The sequence below is a fragment of the Gymnoscopelus braueri genome (genome assembly GCF_963280865.1).
Source record: "Gymnoscopelus braueri genome assembly, chromosome: 21".
NCBI classification, from domain to species: Eukaryota; Metazoa; Chordata; class Actinopteri; order Myctophiformes; family Myctophidae; genus Gymnoscopelus; species Gymnoscopelus braueri.
Genome location: NC_137623.1, coordinates 25,800,040 through 25,818,757, shown reverse-complemented (window position 1 = coordinate 25,818,757; position 18,718 = coordinate 25,800,040). Strand labels below are relative to the sequence as shown.

The 18,718-nt window shown below is 39.3% G+C and overlaps 2 protein-coding genes across 2 annotated transcripts; both read left to right on the top strand.

The window, feature by feature from the left end:
• The first annotated feature begins 592 nt into the window (after nt 1–592).
• cops5 (COP9 signalosome subunit 5) lies at nt 593–6,684 on the top strand. The gene is made up of 8 exons (XM_080417783.1): nt 593–884; nt 2,128–2,362; nt 2,565–2,693; nt 3,131–3,196; nt 3,398–3,483; nt 3,677–3,788; nt 5,441–5,589; nt 6,409–6,684. The coding sequence occupies exons 1-8, from the start codon at nt 748–750 to the stop codon at nt 6,494–6,496; spliced, it is 1,002 nt and encodes a 333-aa protein (XP_080273909.1). The 5' UTR covers nt 593–747; the 3' UTR covers nt 6,497–6,684.
• A 3,119-nt stretch (nt 6,685–9,803) lies between these two features.
• Nucleotides 9,804–18,153, top strand: ppp1r42 (protein phosphatase 1, regulatory subunit 42). The gene is made up of 9 exons (XM_080417566.1): nt 9,804–9,876; nt 11,372–11,593; nt 11,701–11,867; nt 12,472–12,610; nt 14,123–14,239; nt 15,985–16,102; nt 16,303–16,437; nt 16,857–16,998; nt 17,722–18,153. Exons 2-9 carry the CDS (start codon nt 11,462–11,464, stop codon nt 17,807–17,809), a joined length of 1,038 nt encoding a protein of 345 aa, XP_080273692.1. The 5' UTR covers nt 9,804–9,876; nt 11,372–11,461; the 3' UTR covers nt 17,810–18,153.
• Nucleotides 18,154–18,718: the final 565 nt, after the last annotated feature.

Genomic DNA, 18,718 nt, shown 5'->3' with positions numbered 1-18,718 from the left:
ATCAAATGTAACAAACGTTGGATGTTAGATTTTTCCAGAGAGGTACAATTGGACATTTCCATACCTATAAGGCAACATAAACATCCATACCGCCCATGGTTGGTTGGTATGGTATTATCCACTGTCATCAGTGTTGCCATGTCTGCTTACTATAAGCGACTTTGGGCTTGTTCTTCCTGTAAAGTTGCTTGTAAATATTGGTAGTTGTGGGTTGTGTTTTTTTGGGCTTGTTCCTTAAATGAAGTTGCTTATTTAGGGCATGTTCCCTAAATGTTGTTTAAACCAAGTTCTCAAACATTTTCATGTCAAGGACCCCCAAATGTATTTGTGCCAGAGACCAGTTGTTAAAATATTCCAAAATGTTCCAATTTTTTCCTCGATATATATATATTTTTTGCAGATCTATAAGCTTGTAGAGCTTGTGAGCTTGTAGATTGGCTATTTTTAAATAGCCAATTTTTAAATAGCCAATTTTTAAATAGCCAATGCTTGGTTAAATGGTTTAAAGTGCTCATGTGGCCAATAGTTGCTTCTTTTTTTGGGGGGCTTGTTTTCATATACCTGGTTGCTTATTTCTCTCGCAAAATCTGGCAACACTGACTGTCATGGCTCCCTGAACCAGTGTATATTTGACTCTGTTGTTATGCTAGATATTGACATCTCGAGAACATTTAATAACCAACTTAAATCTAGCGGTCTAGGGGTTTTACGAGTGATATAGTTGTATTATTGTGTTTTATTATCAGCATGGCAGGGTCCAGTGTGGCTCAGAAGACATGGGAGATGTCCAACAGCATGAGTGAGGTCCAGATGGTTGATGAGATCTACAAATATGACAAAAAGCAGCAGCAAGAGATCCTCGCAGCAAAGCCCTGGACAAAGGAGTGAGTATTATTAACATGTGATTCAACGGAGAGATGTTTCCCCTCTTATTTACAATATGGACTGTATGGATCCTTGCTTGTTTTGTAACGTGGTCATGGCAGCTTAGCTAGCATGCTACATGCTACAGCTACCACTCTTCAACAGTGTAAAGCAAAAACTTTTTCATGTCAAGGACCCCCAAATTGACACTTATTAGCCCGTGGACCCCCAATTGAAAATTGATTTTTGCGGCTCTAGCAGTGATTCTCAACCATTTTAATTTCAAGGACCACCAGTTTGACATGCATTAGGGCTACAGACCCCCATTTAATGGCATTTCTATCTCTTGGACCCCAATTTATATTGTAAAATCTATGTCAATTTAACACTGAGAGTGTACTAATGGAACCAAATGGACCCGTTTATGGTCCATTTGGTTTAATTTGTACACTCTCAGAGTTACAGACCCATGAGGGTCCATTTGGTGCCTAACCTATCATTTAGCTGGGGACCCCCTGGAACTCCCTCAAGGACCCCTGGGGGTCCCCGGACCCCACTTTGAGAACCAATGGTGTAAAGTAACTAGTACATGTACTCAAGTACTGCGCTTGTTAAGTACAATGTTGAGGTATTTTTTACTTCATGGGAGTACTTCCAACCAATTTCTACTCCACTACACCTTAGAGGAATATATTGTGTTTTTACTCCACTACAATTATTTGAAAACTAGTTAGTTACTTTGCAGATTTGGATTTTTATTGCAAAGCATACATATATAGCTACTTCAACACTTTATATACTTCGGCTATTTGAAAATAGCTGATCTACAAGCTCATCACGCATTGCGATGAGACGCATTTTGAGCTTGTAGATCTGCTATTTTCAAGAGATTTCTATACATTTTTGAAACCTTGTGAAATGGGACATTCTGCCTAACTTTAACTTTTAGTACTTTAATAATATTTTGATGCCAACACTTTTGTACTTTTAGTCAAGTACATTTTGAATACCAGACTTTTACTTGTAAGAGAGTATTTCTACCTTGTGGTATGGTAAAATGTGAGTACTTTTTCCAACACTGCTCTTCAACAACATTGTTAAATCCCCCAGTCTGTGTTAAATAGTATAATGTTGGATGGGTTCCAAGGTATAAAAAAAAATACCCCAAAAAAAACAAGCTAATACGCTGTAAGGTTACAGGTATGTTATATATTGTAAGTGTAATCTCTAATGATTTCACATTGTTTTCATGCTTATCCACAGCCATCACTATTTCAAATACTGCAAGGTCTCAGCTTTGGCCCTGTTGAAGATGGTGATGCATGCCAGGTCAGGAGGCAACCTGGAGGTGATGGGTCTGATGCTGGGGAAGGTGGACGGTGAGACCATGAACATCATGGACAGCTTCGCCTTGCCAGTGGAAGGCACAGAGACCCGGGTGAACGCTCAGGCTGCAGCCTATGAATACATGGCTGCCTACATTGAAAATGCCAAACAGGTGAGGTCCTCCAAGGGACAGCTTGCTCTTTGGGTTTAATTGTTCAGTTAAATATACATTTCAGTTTGTCCTTTTTATTATTATTATTATTATATATTTTTTGTACTTTTGCTTTAGTATGTGGTGAAATTGATTCTTAACATGCAAGTCAACATCTAATATTAGTTTTTCAGTACCAACCAACTATAACTTGATCCATCAGGTTGGGCGTCTAGAGAACGCTATTGGCTGGTACCACAGTCACCCGGGCTACGGATGCTGGCTCTCCGGCATAGATGTCAGCACTCAGATGCTCAACCAGCAGTTTCAGGAGCCTTTCGTAGCCGTTGTGGTAAGTTCAGAAAAATATTGATCCTTTTACATTTTTAGTCAGAAGTTCAGAGTCTCGTTGTTCAGATTTCTCAATTTAGAGAGGCAAGATCTTTTCTAAGTTTTTGAGGACTGAAATTCATGCGTGAGTAACTGAGCAAGACGTAATCAGGTTTAGGCGTCCTCTCCAGGGTTGTTGATGTATGGTTGTAGCCTAGGCTTCCCTGAAGTACAGGCAAATATTTGGCTTTTGTAACCGTATATAGTATTTACACTTCACTGGTTTTTCAGAGCTTAAATGCCATGGGCATCATATAATTAAGTGTGTATTTTCAGCACACTGGCAGCCACAGTAAGGGGGGGAAGTTGCAGTGGTGGTGGTCGAGCTGTGGTCGTCTCTTGAGGTTTATATGACCCTTGACTGCCTTTTCCTGTTCTACTGTATTTTCCTCCCTGTAGATCGACCCCACTCGGACCATATCGGCAGGGAAAGTCAACCTTGGCGCCTTCAGAACCTACCCGAAGGTATCAGTATCAGCCTGATAGTCACAAATTAAGTTATGGATTTATTGTTTTCAATTACCCTATTGTATAACATTTTCTAAATGTAGTCTTTTTAATGTTATTACATATAAATCTTATAATATATTGGTTATGAGAAATAAGAAAATTGAAACGGTCAGTTTCTCTGCTTAAATCTCAGCATTTTTTTCTTTGGGTCTTTAGGGCTACAAACCTCCGGATGAAGGACCGTCAGAATATCAGACAATCCCCTTGAACAAGATTGAAGACTTCGGTGTGCACTGTAAACAGTCAGTGTTGATCATTCATCTACATTCTTACGCTAATATCTCCATTTATATATTGGAGATATTTTGACAACTATTTTAACTATTTGCAGTATTTGCAATATTTTAATGCACATCCCTTTTAATGCACTTCCTTTTTCTACTGTAAAACTGATTTTATCTTGATAATAAGTTTGCTTTTCTTTTCTTTGTTTAGGTATTATGCCTTGGAGGTAACTTACTTCAAGTCCTCCCTTGACAGAAAACTCCTGGAGCTCCTTTGGAATAAATACTGGGTCAATACCCTAAGTTCTTCAAGTCTGCTTACGGTATGTAGGCGATACAAAATTACAGTTGTGATTCTTTTAAACATAAATATTTTTGTATAAATAGTTAATCGAATTTAACTAAAAGACATTTCTGGCCCCCTGTCTTTGATGTACATATTGTTGGGACTACGGATATAAATGTGCATCCTTGCTAACTCCGACGTATTTACACTGCATTCAAATTCTACGGTTTTGTTGCTGTGTTCATGAATATATATCGCCCCGCCCAAATAAACAAATTAAGTACACATATATAAGTACATATATATAGGGTGACCATATATTTAGCCCCTCAAGCCGGGACCCTTAAGTCAATGCGCACGTTCGTCGTGCACGCGTGCACCCATTCATGCACGTCCATGCAGGCTTACATGTATACGCACCATAGGTGTTGCATACAGGCAACGACGGATTGACAAACATCAGCCTCTGCGTTGAATTCAGACACGCAATGCATTCGTTGATGTTTTCTGATTGGGTTAGTTAGGTGAACATGTTTAGCATGAAAAGAACATGATAAACCTCTACGCAATGCAACCACTGAAAACAAGTATTAATATTGTAATTCTGGTGAAAACCGTGACAATTTTGTAATGAATGTTAAAAACCAAGACATAGTGTTTTAGAGATATTTGTCAGGACTAGGGACACGCAGCTTTAAATCGGGACAATCCCGGCCAAACCGGGACGTCTGGTCACTCTACATTATAGCCTAATGATGTAGCCTTTTTCATAAAAGTCTGCCGTTTATAATATTATATCCAGCCCATTCTCAACCGGTGGGCCGCAGCCCACTGGTGGGTCTCAGAGGAATCTAAGCAGAATATTTAGTTCGATCATTGCAGCAGCTACCAGCAAAATATCAATACTTTTCAGTTCAGAATGCCCCTTATTTATCTTATATATATATAAGATTGACATTTATTTTGGTTTGTGGGTTTGACACATACCCAGGTGGGCCTTGAGTTACAAAAGATGAAGAACCCCTATGAATTGGATGTACCATAAGCGTTGTGCCAAGGGGGATACGTATTAATAAAATGTAGGGCTAACCCCAGACTGAGATGCGGAGAGATGCTGCTGTGGTTTTCCGTGGATCATCTCTCTTTTCACCAATACATTCTTGAGATTGAAAGCCCCTCATGTGAATTCCCATTGTGGATGCAGTCGCTCTGTCCGAGCTTGACTGAACAGCCTAAATGGACATCGGGCTTATCCAAACAGTCGGGCTCTTGGTGTTCACTTCTGGATGAAGATGAATTGACGGCATGTCAAGAACGGGCTGCTCTATTGGTGAAGGGCTTTGTCAGTTGCTACACTGTCACCGCATTTAAGGCCCCCGTGTCATTGTGTCGTCTTTATCTTTTGCACTGAAAACATGGCCTCACCTTAAGCAAACTTTTTTTTCGGGGGGCGAGTTCTTTTCACTGCAACTTTGCATACCAATTATGTCCAAAACCAGTTAGGCATATTTGTTACCAATCTGCAAAATCCTTTAGTCGGGATAAAACTTGTGTGTGTGTGTGTGTGACAGACCTACTTTATGCCATGATTTTGTGAATGTGCCTTTAAGATTTGTGTCCTTGTATGCTCTCCTTTATGTGGACATGAATAAATTGCTACAATGTGCACACATTCCGTTGTACCTTCAGAACTCCGACTATACTACAGGCCAGGTGTTTGACCTGTCTGAGAAGCTAGAGCAGTCAGAGGCCCAGCTGGGCAGAGGGAGCTTCATGCTGGGTCTGGACACACACGATAGGAAGTCTGAGGACAAGCTGGCCAAAGCAACAAGAGACAGGTAAAAGCTACAGTACATCACACTATGTGTGTATACTATTTTGTAAAATATATTAATTTGGGGGCAATATAAAAAGTGATTTAATAGTCAAACTGTCATCATTGCTCCCCGCTTAGATTGTACAGCTTGCTGATGAAATGATGGATGGTATTGTTTTTCATTATTGTCAGTCTGTTCATCTTTGACCTTGCACCATACATCATTAGATATTTTACTGTGTGACATATTGACTGTCTCAATTGAATTAATATGAAAGATTTAGTACATATTAAGGATAACCTAAAACCAATGTGAGTCCCGACCTATTGTTTTACTTGCTTCAAGTTCAGAAAATCTATTACTTTCATCTTAAAATGGCATTACTGCCACTATTCTTTATTTGATGTGGCCCTCTGTTGTGGAAATGAAATACTCTACAACAGCTATGCTAATCCTAATTGACATCTCAATATCTTTAAGGGCCTATTTGTTTTCTAGTTTTTCTAATTGTATTATGTTTTTTCCTGTCATGTAGTTATCAAAACTAAAATGACCCTTTTAAAGCATTTGCAGTTATGTTGTGTATCAAAAAAATATTTTAATTGTAATTTCCAAAAGCTGCTGAAAAAAAACCAAATCACATAAATTGTACTCAGAAATGTGATAGAATACTGTCTGTACTGTTAATACAGACAGCAATTTAGTATGAATTATTTTAGCACCTATTGGTTGCTTGTGGAAGTCCACTGATATCTTGTGGATGTTAAAACTGTCTTGTTTTATCGAGTCTGGTGAAACTAACCGGTACCTTTTTCCCCCCTTTGCTTGGTATTTGTTTAGCTGCAAGACGACCATAGAGGCAATACATGGTCTGATGTGTCAAGTCATCAAGGACAAACTCTTCAATCAAATCAACACTGGAAACTAAACCGGTCTACTAGCCAGTTTGAGTTCCCTCCTTGCAGTGTTGTCTTGTGCATTTCTTGCACTTACTGATGTGTGTTTTATCCATCAAGGTTAGCAGTATCTCTCATTTTTCTTTGGAGCACTTGTGTTTTAATTTTCTACCCCTATCCTTTAGTGTGAATGCTGTCATCCGAGTCAGGACACATGAAAGATTTAAAATAAAACATGGTGATTAAAAAATAAGTACACATTTTTGGAAATGTTATTTCATGATTACTAAATAAAAGCATAATGATGCTATATGAACAAGAATGATGATAATATGCAACATAAATACTGTGGCAGCAAAAAAGTTAAATCCTTTCTCTAGTGGAGAGCTATAAATTTGTTTGTTCTAAATATTGTAAAGACATTATTCCCATGGCCTGAAGCCCCATTGTATACCTTTTTTTTCATATTTATTGTCTTTGGCTAAACTCAGGGTTATTATAGTAATTTGCAGCACAGCGCAAATCTTTAACAAAGACTGGGGGTTGCATTTATGCATTTATGCACAACCTAGCCTATCACCACTCAAAGTCAGTCATTCAACTGTGGCCCGCCGTAACATTACATAATGGAACAACAAACTGAAACCCTCTGCATTGGCTCAAACATAAACACTAGCTGCCATGTGCGGGACGTCTCTACGGAACAACTCCCGGCACAGGTTGTCTCTCACTGGTACACAGTGCGGCAGGGTCGCCTGCACGTCGGGTTGCGGCGCGGCAGTGATGCAGCGCAGAAACGGGAGCTGTACACACTGGAGTCTATTCACCCGGCATGTCTGCTCTCCATCGAAGCAGACACTTGCCGAGTCTGCCTTTTCTTACACGCCGGCGCTCTGACCCGGTTTCATGTCACAGCTTTTTTTCCTGTCATGGTATTGTAATGGCTAAATGTATATTTTTGATGTCATGTATTGCAGAGGAGAGATTCCCGGCGGGACTTCAGAGATGTCTGCTTTTTCTCACGTACATGCGCCTTGGCACCAATTCTCATAATGATTTTCTTTTACCATGATTTAAGCCATGTTATAAATGGGAGGGTGAAAGAGTGGTTTAGAAATAAGAAACCTATTGGATTATCTTTAATGTAATTTAGAAATAGTTAAGGTTCTTAAATCTGCACACATGGTCTACTTAATAGCTCATATTTTTGCCAAACATTTAATAGATTACATTGGTGAGTGTGGAGAATGTATTCTGACCTAATGCTTGGTCTTCCATGGTGATTTAAGGATCAGTGTAACATACTGAACTCATTGGACATGTAAATATTATGATTATCACCAGATGGACATGTGTATGCTTAACTAAATGTGGAATAAGAAAATGTATGTAAATTCTAAACAAGTCGAAATATGGATAACTCAAAATCCATTTCTAACCTATTTTACTTTAACATTTTGCAATGTCCGCATTCAGCATATTCCCTGTTATTGGTATAAAAACTGCACAATTTACTATGGAATTCCACCTCATTTGCCGTGTTCATCAGAAATACACTAGAATAACAAACGGGGGTCATTCGATACTAATATGACTGTAACTATGAGAGCAGCAGATTGATAAGTCTTATGATTAATTGCTATTTATCTCTAGGCACCTATAAACCCCTGTAGAACTAATGACCCCCACCAAGGGGGCAGGGATATATGTGTTTACTTTGGTTCTCAAAAGAATTAGAGCAAGCATGGTGTAGTGAAGGGGTTACCCCTATCAGAAAGCAAGAGGGTTCAGAGTAAGGAGAAGGGGGGTTTGGGGGGGGCTCTACACTCAACATTTCCTCCCCGCCAAGTGCTCCTGCATGCATAAGTGGAGTCAACAAGTCACTCACTCACAGGAAACCCGGGTCTTGACATAACGTTACAATGTAAGGGTCACTTGTAGAAGTGAGCTGTGATCTTGGCATGTTACTACAAATGATACGCATTGTTACTTGGAGCAATGTGGTCCTGGCTGCGGTAGTATAGACAACATCGAACATGTAGTGAGAAAAACTGATAAACATGGTATCAGATTTCATCCCTTCAGATTTACAAGCATTTGAGCCTCGAGTTTCAGAGACATGTCAGGCCTTTCTACATTTTGCAGCCTGACAAGGGTGAATATTCTTTTATGTAGTGAAATTGTGTCAGCTCACAAGCATATTCATACTTAAAATGTAATGACTCTTCTCTTAACTATATACAGTAGGCCCACAAGTATTATTCACTATTATGCTTTTGCAGATACAGGCTTCACATACCATTCAGAGAGCCTAGTACTGATCTAAAATTACCCATGAATATTAAACTGATTTTGTGTATGCTTTGAAATCCATGAGCATTAGGATTGCATTGCAGTCTCCTGTTTGTTCAGCCCCTTGAAGGCCTAACACTACTTGATACAATATGTCTCCAACAACATCACCAATTATTCATAAATGGCATTGATTATAGGACCAACTTTAATGATCAAATCTATGGTGGCATTAGAAATTGTGCATAGTCTATCAATTTCTGTTCAACCTATATTTATTTTTGCCTTGGCATTGGGTCTTGAAATGCAAGTAAATGGAATTGAATTGATACCTCAGCAATTCCAGCAGCTCAGTTTCTACCAGATGCTAAAAAGAATTCCACTAGACTTCATGATATAGTTTAATGCTGTGCCATCAATTTGATCACCATGAAGCTCCCCATCATCATTTTAACAATTAATGCACAATTAATGTTAGTACTAGTATGCTCAACTTTGTTAAATACTGTTCCAACTCTATGACATAAAAGAAAACATTTTGCTTCCATTTACAGATCCTAATAAATAGGTGATATTTTCAGTGGTGTAAAGTAGGGGTTAATTTTGAGGTATTTTTTACTTTATATACAGTTTTCAGTACTTTTACTTCTACTCCACTATATCTCAAAGGCAAATATTGTACTTGTACTTTTACTCCACTACAATAATTTGAAAACTTTAGTTTAAAGTTACTTTGTAGATTTTGAAATGGACATTCTGCATAATGAGTACTTTCTACTTTTGGTACTTTAAGTCAATACTTTTGTACTTTTACTGTACATTTTGAATTCCTGACTTTTACTTGTAACAGAGTATTTCTACATTGCAGAATTGATACTTGTGAGTACTTTTTCCACCACTGGTCGTTTTGCTACGGATCCAAAACGGACACTAATGTGTCCCTCACTTAACTCCATGCCACGGTCTCCATAGTAACCATTTGACGCCTCCCTTTCAAACAAACCACAAACCAGTCAAGTGTAGACTTGCAGTTCAAGGCCTGTTTCTGACTATCAGCTGCAGGCATGTTTTTAACAATAAAAAAGTTCAGTTAAACAACCCGTTGCGTCGACTTGAAGAGGTGAGTTTACCTTAATGATTTTAAATAAAGCGATCAAAGCGAACAGATCGTTTTAGAGGCTAGCTAACCCCGTTAGCGTGATTTTAAGCTTGCTACCAGTGGTGCAAAGTAACTAAGTACATTCACTCAAGTACTGTACTTAGGCTAAGTACAATTTTGAGGTATTTTTTTTTACTTTACTGGAGTATTTCCAATTTTCTCTACTTTTACTTCTACTCTCCACTACCATCTCAGAGGCAAATATTGTACTTTTACTCCACTACAGTTATTTGAAAACTTTAGTTACTAGTTACTTTGTAGATTTTGATTATTATTACAAAACATATACATTAACCACTTCAGCCCTATATACATTTCGGCCATTTGTAAATAGCAGATCTACAAGCTCATAATGCGTCGCTTTGCGATGCATTGTAAGTTTGCAGATCTGCTATTTACAAATTATTTTGACATTTGATTTTACATTTGAAAACTTGGGGGGACATTCTGCATAATGAGTACTGTACTTTCAACTTTTGGTACTTTAAGTACATTTTGACACCAATACTTTTGTACTTCTACTCAAGTAAATCTTGTATTCCGGACTTTTACTTGTAACAGTAGTATTTCTACATTGCAGTATTGATACTTTTACTTGAGTAAAACATGTGAGTACTTCTTCCATCACTGGTTTACGAAGATCAGCGATCTTCTTCTATTAATGAACCTTTCAGTACAATATCCAGCGGTATTCGTAGCATTTTACTACAACCTGGATGACGTGTGTATTTGCCCAGTGTGAGTGGTGTCATCCTCGCTTTGACAATGATGAAGTGTTGCCCGGCTGCCCCCCAGAGAGGTCAGATACTGTGGTCTAATTCTGTGAGCGTGGCCCCAACGTTATCGATCCGAGCCTCTTGTCAGCTGGCCTCGGCCTTAAGACCTCAGATCAAGTGTAGCAAAGACCTGCTGTCACCTCTCTCACTCTCTCTCTCTCTCTCTCTCACTCTCTCTCTCTCTCTCTCCCCATCTTTCACACACAGAGTAGATATGGGATGGGCAATGGAGCTTAAGGATGTCTGTTTTTGAGAGTAAGGATTAGATGCCCGCGTTTGATGTCTCAATGTCATGTCAAGCTAATAAACAAACCCCATGAGTAAGGCGTAAGGGGATGGACGAGGTGGTGGAAGTTCTGCTCCGTCTGTCTGGGGAATAGACTGCTCTAATTACCACAAATTGAGTGGTCATCCAACCTTTGGCCCCTTATATCTACTTAGACAAACATAACGGTTTTTGCCATCAATTATCCCTATAATTCCAGACTGACAGCCTATTCATTTGGAAGTCCTGTACATGACTCATCTTTTCCCCTGTTCTTGTGATTAAAAATGTTTTAGTGAAGAAAAATAGGACCATTTCTTGAGGCTATTTCTCTTGCTCTTGGGATCATTTTCCATGACACAGCAACATTTGTTTCACTCCTTGTGTGTATTTGGGATTTTTTCTCCAACAACAGACGACTCCAGTCCTTATTGTTCTGGCCTGAACGCTCTGTTGACGGTGAATAGCATCCTCTATTGAGGCAGCGTGTGTGTGACGAGCCGCCATGGTGCGTCTCACCCTGGATCTGATTGCTAAATCTAGCAACCACTTCAGAAAGAAGACGAGCCACTCCCTCTCACAGCACCTCAGGAGACTCACGCACCTCAACTTCTCCAACAAGAACATTGAGGACATTGTAAGAAGTTGGTCGAGATGTTTGTGTCTCATTCATTCCCATGCATTCCTCGTGCTTTTGTGCTTCACCACAAAGCAACATGTTATTATTGTGCCCTTTTCGTATAGGACGATCTCTCTGTGTGCCGAAACCTCACAGTCCTCTACCTGTACGACAATCAAATCACGCGCATCTGCAACCTCGACTTTGCCTCCAATCTCACGCATCTGTACATGCAGAACAACAACATCGACCACATAGAGAACCTCTCCAACCTGCAGAAACTCTCCAAACTGTGAGTAGATGAACCCATCAAAACCGGGAAAGCATCTGTGTCATTTTAGATTCCTTTGGCTATTCAAAAAATAGCTGATCTACAAGCTCATGTAGCGCGGCACGAAAGCTTGTAGATCTCTTGAAAAATATTGAAAATGTGTGCAAATCTTATGAATGAATATATATATTTCAAAGCGAACATTTTTAACTCACATCTTTGCTTCTGGGGGTCCCTGGAACAAAACTATTTTGAGATGGGGATCCACGGCCACATACATGTAATTTTGGGGTCCCGACATGGAAAAGGTTTTGGGCACCACTGATATAGCAACATAGGTCTTTCAGAAAACAGTTTAGAAGACATTTGTAGAATCTGCCTCAGGTCTTAATTGCTTAACCAGTACAGTTGTTCCCTTTAGCTGTGCTCATTACATGAAATTACACACTGCTGTGTGTGTGTGTGTGTGTGTGTGTGTGTGTGTGTGTGTGTGTGTGTGTGTGTGTGTGTGTGTGTGTGTGTGTGTGTGTGTGTGTGTGTGTGTGTGTGTGTGTGTGTGTGTGTGTGTGTGTGTGTGTGTGTGTGTGTGTGTGTGTGTGTGTGTGCGTGCGCCGTACACTGGCAGGTATCTTGGTGGAAACAGCATTACAGTGGTGGAGGGCTTGGAGCGGCTGAGTGAACTCAAGGAGCTTCATGTGGAGAATCAGAAACTGTCTCCAGGGGAGAAGCTGCTCTTCGACCCCAGAACCCTCCTCTCCCTCGCTGTAAGACCCACATTTACACTTTCTTATCTGACCCACTTCCAGTATGGAGTTAGCATGAAACATTAAACATGAAAACCCATGGTCCATCCACCCTCACAAAATAACTTTGTAAACTTTTCTCATTTACATTTATTTTCTTTTTCAGTCAGTATGGCATGTGATCATTTTCAAATATATGTCAATATATTCACACCTAAATGTAGGGCATACTACATTAGGCTGTATGGCAATTCCAGTATCGTTGCTGTCGACAGCAACACAAACACTGTTACTTTGCAGGAAATTAAAAAATAACCTATGTTCCAATGGTGCCAAATCTGCGCAATGTAGTTATTATTTAGTCACAATCTCTTATTAATACTCTTCATTGGTTCAATATTTATAAAATCCACAGAGAGAGACTTGACCTCTTTCAACCTGGCATCCATATTTGTCATTTGTCATTGTAGACAAAGATCTTTAAAAATCTTCCTTTTTATTTATTTCGTTTTTTAAATTGTGAAAGTAGGCAATCTACAAGCTCATAGCGCTTTGTGATACGGCGTGTTGTGAGCTTTGTAGATCGGCTATTTTGATATTTTGAAGTACAAGATTCTGGGCATTCATTTATGAAATACAAGGTTACCAGGTTTCCGCCTGACAGTGACGATATGGGGCCTTATCGCACCCAGTGTAAAAGATCTCACATTACTCAGAGGTCAGTGATCCCATGTAAAAGCAGTATTGTGCTGGGTTTGATGATGTCAAAGAGAGCTCTGTCTCTCTCTCTCTGCCCTGACAAATCAGTTACTTAGTTTACTGCCCGGGCCGTGGGTAAACAAACCAAAAAGTCTCAGCTACTTGTTTATTTAGATAATTAAAGAAATTGCTGTGTAAATGTAAAAGGTTCCACCATACTATATACTGTACATGTGCCGTTTCAGAACTGCGAGCCAAAATGGATATCTAGCAGGAGCTGCATCTATAATCGTATTTGGAAACAAGCCTAGTGTTTCATCGTAATTCTGACACATGATATACAGTACTAAGTTGATTATTAATGCAGATGAATGAAAAGGTATGAAATAGTAGAAGGTAGCCTATCTCACATAGAACAAAATACAAGACAATACATATGAATATTACACAGTAGTATGGTTTAGTTGGGGTATACTCTGCTAAGAAGCTTTTTTTCATAGAAATGCTATAATAAAGGTTTGAAAATAAGTTAATCATATAGTGCCTCAATGTTTGTGTTTCCAAAATATGTGCAATGTCATTAGTGCAGTGTGATTTTCATCCTTTTAGAGGGACTAGTCCTTCCTTTTCACACTTTTTAAGCTCAGTCTTAAAAATATTTTTTTAATTCAACCTTTATTTAACTAGGAAAAAAGATTTAAGAAAATATTCTTATTTACAATCGTGGCCTGACAAAAGGCTAGGCCTTGAAGGCACAAGTCTACTAACCTTTATGTTAGTTTACAAATAAATCTGATATTGACCATGATGATGAGCATACATTTCTTCTTGCAGAGTTCCCTCTGTGTCCTGAATATCAACAACAATGACATTGATGACATCAGGGACCTGGTCGTGTTGAAGGAACTGAAACAGCTCTGTGCTGCTGACAATAAATTGCATGATGTGGAGGTAAATTAAGAAAAAATAGAAATCTATCTAAGTATTGTTTACACTACTAAATGCTACTCCTGTGAAATCAGAGGTCCTTCAAGAGTTCTTTGGTCTCTTCATGCATGGCAGAAGTAGAAATTGTGTGCATGCTGTGCAATCAAAAAGGGAAGCGGTATCGCATCACAGCAAGTATTCGTGACACGGCACATTAAAATCAACACACTCTCTATTAGCTGATCAGGTTAACATTAACATAGTTCCATGGCTCTCTGCAGTGATGTGTGAAATGATATGGAGAATAGGGTGCTAAAGAACCAAATCCTGCAAATCCTGCCATAGGTTCCCAGTCTCCAAGCCTTGCACAGGGTCAGAATTATTCAACAAATCAGCGGGCCAGTCCCCTGAGACCTTCCTCGCTGACAGCTTTAAACAAGCGCAAGTTTCTCTCCTTCCTTAAGAGGCTGATTTTTCCTCTCCGCCTCTGAGTCCTGCATTTGATACTCAACACCACCAACACTGAACTTTATGGGAGATTCATATGAAGCAGAGATATGGTTTCTACTGTGTTGACCTTGAAAAATTACCTACTGTTGGTTTTTGAGACTCTGATGGCCCCTCTGATGGCCCCTTGAATGGATGTATTAGCTGAAAATCTAGATGCCTTAGTTTTTACTGACTTTAATCATCGCCTTCATTCTTGCTGGCATGTCACAGTACGACAGCACAATGTAGGCACTCCATTACTCAATTCACATTTAAGACTGCTCTCTTAACACAATACCAGCGGTATTCTACTGAGAGCCTTTGTGCAGGTAATTGCTGTACACGTGTCAGAGGGACCTCTCATCTTTAGCAGATATCTCCTATAATTTATACAACCCGACTGCCATTATTGATCCTGCAAAGACAGCCCCCCAAAGGATCAATCCCTCCTTGTGCACAATTTGGTCAGAATCCAGAGGAAACATTATGGATTTTTAAAATAGATTATGACAGGCAGTCAGCCAGGGTGACAAATGGGGAGTATCTTTGGAGGCCGTTAGCCCTGTGCGGGGCAGAGAGGACAGTGGAATCGAAGCCCTGGTCAAATACAGGTTCATAACTGGCTCATCATTAGTCCAGCCCAGAGAGCCGAAAGAGCCCAGTGCGTATCCAGCCCATGCTGCTCTCCACGCCTCCGCGTGGGGGGCAATTTGGCGCTGGGCTGCTCTTCAGTGAGGCCCTTCTGAGTGACGGCCCTGACACGATCATTTATCAAAGCCTGGGAGCGCGCGGCACTCAGGGGTCCCCTCTGAACTGATTGCGGCGCGAGCTGGAAAAGTGGAAGCGCTTTGGCCAAGACAGGAAGGCAATGAACAATCAGAGCGTGTCCAGAGAGTATTCATATTTCCAGGCTTGGATTAATGGGCCTTTAGATAAACATACAACTGCAGGCAACTGGCTGGAGGAGCCAGCTCACACTGCCCCGGGGAAAACGCTGTAGTTACACGACACCGGCGACACTGTTTATTAAAACAGACTGACGTGTTGTTTATGCATTTTGCATCAGCCTTTATATTTCATATTACCATTGTCTTATACATCGTGTTAAAGGATTTTTTTTTGTTGCTGATGTACTGTACGTTCATAATCTCTGCAAGACTACACACATCCTATTCTAAGAAATAAAGTACTCCTCCCCAACAATAGTAATGGCCAGTAATAAATAATTGAATAATTTGTGGGCACAAACGTTCATTGAAGTCTTTTTGGTGTATTTTTAGGAGTTAGAGGACGTGTGCAGCCACTGGCATGGACTACATCGAATGGATCTGAGTGGAAATCCCGTCTGTCAAAGACACAAGTACAGAGACCGCCTGGTAACTGTGTGCAAAAGACTTGGTGAGATATTGTACAAATACTATAACACTGAATCGACTCTTACCCTCTTACCCTACACTGTATTGCATTTTATATTATAGGTCTACATTTAACCTACCACTGTATTGTACACTATGTGATTTTATTTGCAGAAATAGGCAAACTGACGTTTTCTCTTTTTTTGGCATATAATTGTTGTGCAAATTCTTTAAATTTTACAGAGTATCTTGATGGAAAGCAAATTAATGACTTATCCAGACAATTCCTTATAAACTGGAAAGCATCAAAAGAGTCCAAGAAGAAACCAAAGGAGCTAGGAAACATGAACCAGCAGTTGGTCGCTTATCCTTTATCAGGTAAAAAACTCAAAGCCTGCTGCTTTTTTGTCAGTTTTAAGACATCATTCCCATTTCTCTGCTTTTTATTGCACTTCCTGTGTGTCTTCCTGATTAAGTTCAAGTATTCTATCATAGTGTATTAACACAAATTTCCATGTTATGGCAATATCAACACCTCCGTAACCTGGTGTAATTTTTCATTGAAATATGCAGACCGCTAGAAGAAAGCGTTATTTGAATTGTGTGTCACCTTGTTAAAAATACTCATAGCAATTTCATTTGCAAACACATTTGTCCCTGCCATATTTCCTGCTGCCATCGTGCTAGGTGGGTTTGTATACAGTTTAAAACTCTGTGTTTAAGTGTGTGTGCATGTGCATGGGTGTGTGAAAAGTGTGCGTGAACACTGTTTTGCTTTGGCTTTGTTTATATTCTAGTTGACTTTAACATGGCTGAGAATCTACATCCTGGGTACAGCTACAGCTCTAACGTGCTGCACAAGAGGAAACCAGCACAGTCTCGCAGAGCCGGCGTCAAAGTCCACTCGGACCCCTTAGAATTGGGCGGTGAAGCAAGGAGGTACCGATATTCTATACCGCTTCCATTCTTTTACTGACTGTAGTCTGTTACTGAATTCAGTGCTTGATATTGACTCAGTACACGTAAGTCTATATTTGTATCCAACACAGTACAATCTGTGTACATTTAACTGTAAGTGTGTAAAAATTGGCCCATAATGGTCAATTTCTGGTCCATAAAGGTCCACTTTTACCCATAAGGGTCGTTTGTACAGAGTTCATGAAAATCTCCAGGAAAGGAAGGAAATTAAATATTTTAAAGAATATGAGACAATTGTTAACAGACCTCACTGTAACTTTATCATCAAAAGGCAAGGCAAGAAATATCTCTAACAAATATGAAATGTCTTGACTCCTTTTGAGAACATCCATAACATTAGTGAAATATATATTGTACATAATTTATATATTGTACATCATTTAGAAGTAAATGTGTTTTCCTTTCTAATTATTTTTCCTCTTGCTTGACAATAGCTTGCTCTTTATCAATTCCTTTCGTCTGTTTACATTTTATTTCCCCAGCTATAGCTCCACAGTTTATTACAATATTTAAAAAATAAAAAAAATTGTATAGTCATAATTCAATGCAGAAAACAAATGCAATATCAGTTAGGCTACACTGTAGTTAGGCAAATATCCTAGGGGTGAAGTTTGTTGACCGTTTCTGATAATCGGATCTAATGCTCATTGTTCATAAATTATTTTCCTGTTTCTGATCTCGCAGGGCACCGAATGTAAAGCTCCCTATGAGTGCAGGACAGCTCAACAACATGGCGGACTTACCTCGCATCCACAGACATGTTACTCCTTAAGATAGACACGCTACTCCTGTTAACACGCATAGAGACCTGTGATACTTCACAACTGCCCCCCTGCACCACCTATGCTGCCACTCTACATCAGCACATCCAGTCATCCACACATTGAAAAGAACACAATACAGACACTCTTCAATGCTGCTGTATTGCTTGTACTGTACTCAAATCAGAATATTTATAATGTAGGTGTTGCATTTAAACAGAATTACATTGAATTCTTCAGTTGGCACGAGCTATTTGAAGAGGAACCTTCCAGCTTTTTCTGTTACAAGATGTGTATATTGTTTAGTTTGGTTTCTGTCACTTAAGAGTGAAATAAACATATTTTCTTTTGCCTATTTTATTTTCTGTGCACATTGTTTAGTTGTGGGTCAATTAATTTTCAAACATTGTAGATTTCCATCTCCTTTCTCACGGTTCTTCCTTCTTTCCAAATCCTACCACAGTAAATAAAAAATATTGTACATTTGTACTCTCCAATCAGACATCTTAGTCAAATTCCTACTTTGTATTTATTATTAAATGGCATACATTGTTTCCATGCACTTCCTAATTTAATTATGCCTCTAGAATGGTCTGTCACTACTGTAGGCTCATTTTGATTTAGTTCACTTTAAATAAAATTACCTTTTTCCATCACAGTATTAGTGTGACGGATTACTCAGGCTTATCTTGTGGACAGTATCTGTAGGAATGCCCCAAAGTATTTATTGTCACTGTGACCATGTTTGAAAGGGTTTTTTAAGAGCCACGTGGGTGTGTAACCCCTGAAAGATGTGGGGTAATTAGGGAACCAAGCTTACTTAACCTTCTTTGCTTCGCCTCATAATTAGTGGCCCCAAGCAATACTGTTACTCCATCCTTACAAAAACAATGTTTATTAAGAACAGTCCAAGGATATAC

What these genes read in the sequence shown, in the direction of transcription:
- ppp1r42 (XM_080417566.1), top strand. Translation starts at nt 11,462, where the DNA reads ATGGTGCGTCTCACCCTGGATCTGATTGCTAAATCTAGCAACCACTTC. An exon ending in GGTCGCTTATCCTTTATCAG is followed by an intron (nt 16,438 to 16,856) that starts GTAAAAAACTCA and finishes TTTATATTCTAG; the next exon opens with TTGACTTTAACATGGCTGAG. An exon ending in TTGGGCGGTGAAGCAAGGAG is followed by an intron (nt 16,999 to 17,721) that starts GTACCGATATTC and finishes CTGATCTCGCAG; the next exon opens with GGCACCGAATGTAAAGCTCC.
- cops5 (XM_080417783.1), top strand. Translation starts at nt 748, where the DNA reads ATGGCAGGGTCCAGTGTGGCTCAGAAGACATGGGAGATGTCCAACAGC. An exon ending in GCAAAGCCCTGGACAAAGGA is followed by an intron (nt 885 to 2,127) that starts GTGAGTATTATT and finishes GCTTATCCACAG; the next exon opens with CCATCACTATTTCAAATACT. An exon ending in CCTTCAGAACCTACCCGAAG is followed by an intron (nt 3,197 to 3,397) that starts GTATCAGTATCA and finishes TTGGGTCTTTAG; the next exon opens with GGCTACAAACCTCCGGATGA.